Genomic DNA, 9097 nt, shown 5'->3' on the forward strand with positions numbered 1-9097 from the left:
TGTAAACAAGTCTTAAAACTGTAATTATTTAGCTGATACATATCAATTCATCATAAAACCCCACCACAACTTTACAGCAGTTTAGTTTCATTTTGTCCCATAACTGAAACACTACTACAACTCAGTATAGGCAGAATTACTTTCAATCTGACAGTTATCCGCAACCGCAGATTATTTCTACTCCAGTAGTCTCCACGTTTTTTTTAGTTCTCATCCGATCTCACTCCCTCTGACGTAGTATTCAGACTTCTTCTACCACCTTTACTGATTGATTCCTCGCCCAATCATAATAGGTATCTTAAATTATACGTCACTAAGCCCAGAAGTCCACCTCTCTCGCATCCCAATCAGAAAAAAAAATTAAGTTGCGTGATTCCCAAGTGCCCCGGCGGGAAGGTGCGATGACGTAAGTCAACAAAGGTCACGTGCCCATAGCCTAAGCGATCTATTGGCGTTGACAAATGATGGGCGTGGTAGATTAGAAAAGGGAGGGGCTTCGCAGTGTGGGTGCGCTGGTGCTGTGTGTATGAGAAAGCAAGAGAAGTGCGTGTGTGATGGTGGGTGATACACAATCAGAAGTTGTTTAGTATAAAGAACAATCGGAGGATAGAGTTGGTACTGTGCGGTCCATACTTACTGTCCATACCACAGAACGCTGTAAATTAATGTATTCATCAGGCTACCTGAAATTTGTCTACCACACAGTTCAACTCTTGGTTTCTCGTAGATAACCATGTGAAACAACATTAAAATATCAGTTGTCATAAACAGAGTGATAAAGATGACACCCAGCGGTTTCTCAACAGTTTGCACAAATACATGTGGTTTTGAGCCGTGAAATAAACCCACTTACATGGCAGTTTTTTATGCATTCGTATTGGGCATTAACATACTTAACCCGTCTGCAAATTTAAATAAGTTGTGGCCCAAAAAGTGACTATATCCCATTGACAAAACTGTGTTTACACGCTCGGGCTCTTACACACGCACACATTTTGTTGTCGCCGCTGGAGGAGGAGGAGGTGGCGCGGGGGGGGGGAATCCTCGCGTGTGGTTTGTTATCTTTTTTTTTTTTTTTTTTCTTCACTTCTGCTCCGTGAAGTCCGCCCGGCACTGGATCCATCGCAGTTTTTCCACCGTGACTTCAATTAACGCTGCGTTTCCATGAAATCTTGCGGAGTGTCGCTCTCCGCCGCAGCTGCAACTGCTGCTGCCTCCCTCGGTGATGAGGAAAAGAAAATGGCGGCGGGAAAAGCGAGCGAGACCGAGGAGGACTTCCCTAACCTGACAGCGGACGAGCGAGATGCCCTGGCCGGACTCGACAGGTTGGGGTGATCTCCCTTTCCTTACCTCACCCCTGTTTGTTAAAAGCATCTAATCTTTACCTAAGTACACAACCCACTTCCATGTTGGCACCCTGGCCCTGCTGTTTCCCACTTTCTGTATTATGTAAATAATTGTACCTACGAGTAATGTGTTGCCATTCTTAATTATTTATTTAACTTTATTTTATCTTTTTTTGTTTCTTTACTCCCTTACTCGACTGCACTTGGATGTCCGGCTGCAGCCGACTCTATGGATTTTTAAGGCTTCATGAAGATGGCGCCAGAACGAAGGCCTTGCTTTCAAAGGTAAGATGACAAGAGCCATGACATTTAATAATTATGATCTAGTGCAGGGTTCCCCCACTGCCTTGTATCCTGCACCAGTTTCATATTCTGTTTTGGTGGTTGAGAGGATCTCAGGCCTATTACAACCCCATCAATAAATGGGGTGTGAGATACTCTGGGATTGCTCATTATTGAATCTCTGTTGTTTCAATGTGTCGTTAATTGGTTTTGACAGTTATTGTAACATTTTCCTCCTATTGTTTGTTTGCGTCACATTCTGTTTAGTTAGTGATAGTTTGGACGTTGCACAACTTTATACACGAGTTTTGGAGTACAGACATCTTTTCTGCAACTTTTACAGTTTAATGCTAATGATTGTTGGGTTATCTTCATCTTTGTTACTTCAAGTTTTCCTGTAAGGCACTGAGACATTTTGTGGGACCCAGGGAAGAGAAGTGTTTTTATATGTACATTTTTGTTCACACGTTTTCTCAGTATGTAGCTTGGTAGCTGAACTTACAGCTGTGCAAAATGCATATGCATTGCACCCTGCATATTCTATTTATGGTGCTTGGCTTCAGCCGGGGCCTGCTATATCCTTATCAATAGGACGTAGGGTACAAGCGTTGATTGGGATTCGTACTGACTGCTTTAATCACATTGTTGTTTATTTTCTGCACCATGCATCCCTTATTATATCTACTTCTAAGTGGAAAATGACAGAAGGGTGGGCCTTACCCAAATTGATGTGATTTGTTGTACTGTATATTTCTCAAACTTTTATTTAATATTATTTAAACTTGTGTTTAGTATTGTGCTTAATCTACAGTGGCACAATGTAAATATAATGCACTTGTCATGAGAAAGATGGTCGAGGTGAGAAGGGTGTGTTTATTATTTTGTTTATCTGACAGCTGCGTGTGTTAGTTTTTTTTAAAGACAATGGGACATTAAAGCTGAACCTACACTTAAAAGACTGTACTTGTGTATGTATTTCATGTGTCAGCGTGACTCAAGCCAACTATGATCATAACACTGTTAACCTTAAAAAAAACAACAACATTATTCTTGTGTGTAATTCAGTAACCAAATGTTGCAGCTTTTTGTAAATAAGCAATTGCTGACGTTGGTAGACTGGATATATACGGTTACTTAACTTATGTTTAATTAACAAATCACATAGTTTTAATGCGGCAGGCAATCACTGTAGGAGGAGGGGGATGGGTCTTTCTTTTGTCGAGTTCGTATCTGCCATGAGTTTGTTTGCCAGTGCATTAAATGCCATACAGCCTCCTGTAACAACATATATATGCGTTTGTTTTGTTAAAGTTAGCGCTCTCTTTCACTGCACAACTACCCATCTTTTCCCCTCCTGTCATTTAGTTTTTAAGTAATGGCTGCTCCTCCCGGCCCAAGATGGCGGGACAGGGAAGAGAGAATAGGGGAGGGGAGAGTAAAAGGAGGCAGCAGCAAAACATTAAATGTACGGAAATGACAATAGTATAAAATACAACGTGTGTTATTTCATAATTAGGTGACTTTAGAGCCGTGGGAAGTGTTTATTGGAGGGTTGTATTCGGTTTGCTACCTGCACACACGTCTGTGTAGCTTGTAATCCCTAATAACCTGTAGCTAGCTACCCGAGCCAATGCCCTACTCCTTTTAGAAAAGAAACTGTCACAATTGCGATCAGCTGGGGCCAGTTAAACCAGCTGGTTGCCAAAGAGGTCAGAAAATCGCTAGGTATAGCGTTGCAATTCTCCCTAGCAACCTATGGGTTAATCGGTTGCCGAGTTGACCGCATTTTTTTTTTTTGACAGTTTCTTTTCTAAATATGATCGTGTGCTGCTCGAGTTGTTGCCGTAAAGTCTGTGTTGAGTTTGACATATATCTGCCTGCATAATGTATTGTGATCAAGAAATGTGCACAACATAGACCTCTGCCTGCTGTTATCTCCCATGTTTGTATTTGTTTAGTCTATTTATTGGTTGGTGATTTTAGTTTGTGTGTGTATATGTGTGTGTAATATAAATATATATATATATATATATATAATCACACACACACTTCTCAATGAGGGCACCCACAAGACTTAAGGTGATGGTGATTTTTACTATTTTATACCATCTAATCTGTTTAAACGTATCTAGTAGGTACTACTCGCTATATTTTTTTAAATATGCGTTATATTTTTTTAAATATGCGTTATATTTTAATAATAATTTTTAATCTTTACCGATCCGTTGCTTCATATATATATATGTGTGTGTGTATATATATATATATATATATATATAATTTAACCCCGTCCCATTTTACGTCACCTATGATGTACAGGAGGACCGCCGACTTGCCTTACGACATTGACCCAACTTAACGAGGATTGCTGTGGCTCATGCGGGTTACAGGGAGGGGGGGGGGTGCGCTGTGGCTGATGCGGTTTACAGGGAGGGGGGGCGACTTACCGGGGAGCGCTGTGGCTGATGCTGGTTACAGGGAGGGGGGTGCGCTGTGGCTGATGCGGGTTACAGGGAGGGGAGGCCGACTTACCGGGGAGTGCTGTGACTGATGCGGGTTACAGGGAGGGGGGTGTGCGCTGTGGCTGATGCGGGTTACAGGGAGGGGAGGCCGACTTACCGGGGAGCGCTGTGGCTGATGCGGGTTACAGGGAGGGGGGGTGTGCGCTGTGGCTGATGCGGGTTACAGGGAGGGGGGTGTGCGCTGTGGCTGATGCGGGTTACAGGGAGGGGGGTGTGCGCTGTGGCTGATGCGGGTTACAGGGAGGGGGGGTGTGCGCTGTGGCTGATGCGGGTTACAGGGAGGGGGGTGTGCGCTGTGGCTGATGCGGGTTACAGGGAGGGGGGTGTGCGCTGTGGCTGATGCGGGTTACAGGGAGGGGGGTGTGCGCTGTGGCTGATGCGGGTTACAGGGAGGGGTGTGTGCGCTGTGGCTGATGCGGGTTACAGGGAGGGGGGTGTGCGCTGTGGCTGATGCGGGTTACAGGGAGGGGGGTGTGCGCTGTGGCTGATGCGGGTTACAGGGAGGGGGGGTGTGCGCTGTGGCTGATGCGGGTTACAGGGAGGGGGGTGTGCGCTGTGGCTGATGCGGGTTACAGGGAGGGGGGTGTGCGCTGTGGCTGATGCGGGTTACAGGGAGGGGGGTGTGCGCTGTGGCTGATGCGGGTTACAGGGAGGGGGGTGTGCGCTGTGGCTGATGCGGGTTACAGGGAGGGGGGTGTGCGCTGTGGCTGATGCGGGTTACAGGGAGGGGGGTGTGCGCTGTGGCTGATGCGGGTTACAGGGAGGGGGGTGTGCGCTGTGGCTGATGCGGGTTACAGGGAGGGGGGTGTGCGCTGTGGCTGATGCGGGTTACAGGGAGGGGGGTGTGCGCTGTGGCTGATGCGGGTTACAGGGAGGGGGGGTGTGCGCTGTGGCTGATGCGGGTTACAGGGAGGGGGGTGTGCGCTGTGGCTGATGCGGGTTACAGGGAGGGGGGTGTGCGCTGTGGCTGATGCGGGTTACAGGGAGGGGGGTGTGCGCTGTGGCTGATGCGGGTTACAGGGAGGGGGGTGTGCGCTGTGGCTGATGCGGGTTACAGGGAGGGGGGTGTGCGCTGTGGCTGATGCGGGTTACAGGGAGGGGGGGTGTGCGCTGTGGCTGATGCGGGTTACAGGGAGGGGGGTGTGCGCTGTGGCTGATGCGGGTTACAGGGAGGGGGGTGTGCGCTGTGGCTGATGCGGGTTACAGGGAGGGGGGTGTGCGCTGTGGCTGATGCGGGTTACAGGGAGGGGGGTGTGCGCTGTGGCTGATGCGGGTTACAGGGAGGGGGGTGTGCGCTGTGGCTGATGCGGGTTACAGGGAGGGGGGTGTGCGCTGTGGCTGATGCGGGTTACAGGGAGGGGGGTGTGCGCTGTGGCTGATGCGGGTTACAGGGAGGGGGGTGTGCGCTGTGGCTGATGCGGGTTACAGGGAGGGGGGTGTGCGCTGTGGCTGATGCGGGTTACAGGGAGGGGGGTGTGCGCTGTGGCTGATGCGGGTTACAGGGAGGGGGGGTGTGCGCTGTGGCTGATGCGGGTTACAGGGAGGGGGGTGTGCGCTGTGGCTGATGCGGGTTACAGGGAGGGGGGTGTGCGCTGTGGCTGATGCGGGTTACAGGGAGGGGGGTGTGCGCTGTGGCTGATGCGGGTTACAGGGAGGGGGGTGTGCGCTGTGGCTGATGCGGGTTACAGGGAGGGGGGGTGTGCGCTGTGGCTGATGCGGGTTACAGGGAGGGGGGTGTGCGCTGTGGCTGATGCGGGTTACAGGGAGGGGGGTGTGCGCTGTGGCTGATGCGGGTTACAGGGAGGGGGGTGTGCGCTGTGGCTGATGCGGGTTACAGGGAGGGGGGTGTGCGCTGTGGCTGATGCGGGTTACAGGGAGGGGGGTGTGCGCTGTGGCTGATGCGGGTTACAGGGAGGGGGGTGTGCGCTGTGGCTGATGCGGGTTACAGGGAGGGGGGTGTGCGCTGTGGCTGATGCGGGTTACAGGGAGGGGGGTGTGCGCTGTGGCTGATGCGGGTTACAGGGAGGGGGGTGTGCGCTGTGGCTGATGCGGGTTACAGGGAGGGGGGTGTGCGCTGTGGCTGATGCGGGTTACAGGGAGGGGGGTGTGCGCTGTGGCTGATGCGGGTTACAGGGAGGGGGGTGTGCGCTGTGGCTGATGCGGGTTACAGGGAGGGGGGTGTGCGCTGTGGCTGATGCGGGTTACAGGGAGGGGGGTGTGCGCTGTGGCTGATGCGGGTTACAGGGAGGGGGGTGTGCGCTGTGGCTGATGCGGGTTACAGGGAGGGGGGTGTGCGCTGTGGCTGATGCGGGTTACAGGGAGGGGGGGTGTGCGCTGTGGCTGATGCGGGTTACAGGGAGGGGGGTGTGCGCTGTGGCTGATGCGGGTTACAGGGAGGGGGGTGTGCGCTGTGGCTGATGCGGGTTACAGGGAGGGGGGTGTGCGCTGTGGCTGATGCGGGTTACAGGGAGGGGGGTGTGCGCTGTGGCTGATGCGGGTTACAGGGAGGGGGGTGTGCGCTGTGGCTGATGCGGGTTACAGGGAGGGGGGTGTGCGCTGTGGCTGATGCGGGTTACAGGGAGGGGGGTGTGCGCTGTGGCTGATGCGGGTTACGGGGGGGGGCGACTTACCGGGGAGCGCTGTGGCTGATGTGGGTTACAGGGAGGAGGGTGCGCGCTGTGGCTGATGCAGTTTACAGGGAGGGGGTGCGCGCTGTGGCTGATGCGGGTTACGGGGGGGGGGTCGACTTACCGGGGAGCGCTGTGGCTGATGCGGGTTACAGGGAGGGGGGTGCGCGCTGTGGCTGATGCGGGTTACGGGGGGGGCGACTTACCGGGGAGCGCTGTGGCTGATGCGGGTTACAGGGAGGAGGGTGCGCACTGTGGCTGATGCGGGTTACAGGGGGGGGGGGGGTGACTTACCGGGGAGTGCTGTGGCTGATGCGGGTTACAGGCAGGGGGGTGCGCTGGGACTTATGTGGGTTGGGGGCTGATGGTGGTTACAGGCGGTGCTTATGTTAAAGGGGGGGCTTATTGGGGGGTTACAGTGGGAGCTAATGGGACTTATGTAGGTTACAGGGGGGGTTATAGGGAGTGCAGGGTTACAAAGGGAGCTGATGGGCCTTATGTAGGTTACAGAGGTAAGCTTATGGGGGTTACAGGGGGTGCTGATGTTAAAATTGCAATTTTTTTTTTTTTTTTTCCATATCGTCCAGCCCTACATTGCTGTTATCACCATAATATTATTAATGGAAAATTGCCCTAGACACAGTTATGCACTGAATTTATAATTTAATGTAGGTATAAAATATTTGACATATTTTATTTTTTGCTAACACCCATATTCTAATGAATATGCATGGTTAAAGGGACAGTCTACTCCAGAATTGTTATTGTTTAAAAAGATAGATAATCCCTTTATTGACCATCCCCAGTTTTGCATAACAAACATGGTTGTATGAATATACTTTTTACCTCTGTGATTACCTTGTCTCTAAGCCTCTGCAGACTTCCATCTTATCTCAGCTCTTTTGACAGACTTGCATTTCAGTCAATCAGTGCTGACTCATAAATAACGTCACAGGAGTGAGCACAATGTTATCAATATGGGCCACATGAACTAGCAATGTCTAATGGGGAAAAGCTGTCAAAATGCAGTTTCAACGGCTTAGAAATCAGTTTATGAGCCTACCTAGATTTAGCTTTCAACAAAGAATGCCATGAGAACAAAGCAACTTTGATAAAAGTAAATTAGAAAGTTGGTAAAAAAATTGCATGCCCTATTTGAATCATGAAAGTTTAATTTTGACTAGACTGTCCCTGTAAAGAGTTTTTATAATGTTATTCACTTACTTTATACGTTGCTATTTTTGTTAAACCACAAATTTTTGTTAATTGAGCCTGTAATGTAAATTGGATCAAGATGTACATTTTCTTAGAAAGGAATATTCAGAATCTGATAGTTCTCTTTTGGGGTTATATTAGAAACTAATCTTTACTGAAAGTGCACATTAGTTCTTAAATATTTTGGTTTGTCATTGGTGATTTCAACCTCTGTATATTGTATACCAATTGTATATTGGTTTTAAATTTTCCTGTATCACGGATAACTAATGTTGTATAAGACAAGGCTTGCAGAAAGATGTTTATCTTTCCCCCCATATACCCTGAAAAAGAGAAATATTGTTTATAGTGATGCACCGAAATGGAAATTCTGGACCGAAACCGAATCCGAAAATCCAGGATGCACTTGGCCGAAAACCGAAACTGATACCGAAAATGTATTTTTTCAAATTATTTTCAAATGTATTTATTTATTTATTTATTTTTTTTTTGCATAATTAGAGCCAAGAAAAAAAAAAACAGGCAAAAAAGAATACCATTTTCGGCCAAAATGTTTCTGTGACCAAAATTTTGGTGCATCCCTACTTAAAACAATTATAAATATCAATATACTGTATTATTCTTCATTTAGTTCTATGTAACATAATCATATTTAACAGGGTTTTTTTTTTACCAATTATAGTCCTAGAAAACTCATTATATGCAGAACAGTAAGTAAAGTAATAAACTTAAACAGCAGCTATAGGCTAGCATCAAATTTGAAACATGCTACAAAATAATTTTACCGAAAATAACAGGCAAAAAACCCGAAAACCGAAACAGCCAAAAATGCCATTTTCGGCCGAAACTTTCTGCGGCCGAAATTTCAGTGCATCCCTAATTGTTTATAACATTTATGATTTCCCTGTAGATTATTTTGCGTGTGTTGTAATCACCCTTTAAGCATACAGATGTGTTGGCTTGAATAAAACTGGATTGTTTGTAATGTGGTCGCTTTGTCTGAGTATTTTTGTTTATAGGCTTTTGTAAACTGTATTATTCATATATTATAGTTTTATCTGCTTAATTATATATTTTCACCTTTTGACAAGTTTTGGTATTGCAG

At 48.2% G+C, this 9097-nt stretch overlaps 1 protein-coding gene across 1 annotated transcript in view; it reads left to right on the forward strand.

The window, feature by feature from the left end:
• The first annotated feature begins 1038 nt into the window (after positions 1-1038).
• Positions 1039-9097, forward strand: part of KDM6A (lysine demethylase 6A) — a 926232-nt gene continuing 918173 nt past the window's right edge. Inside the window, exons 1-2 of the mRNA XM_053705281.1 lie at positions 1039-1325; positions 1568-1631. Coding sequence (XP_053561256.1) covers positions 1165-1325; positions 1568-1631 — 225 coding nt within the window. The 5' untranslated portion in view covers positions 1039-1164. The remainder of the gene's footprint in view (positions 1326-1567; positions 1632-9097) is intronic.

Source organism: Bombina bombina, chromosome 3, assembly GCF_027579735.1.
Source record: "Bombina bombina isolate aBomBom1 chromosome 3, aBomBom1.pri, whole genome shotgun sequence".
NCBI classification, from domain to species: Eukaryota; Metazoa; Chordata; class Amphibia; order Anura; family Bombinatoridae; genus Bombina; species Bombina bombina.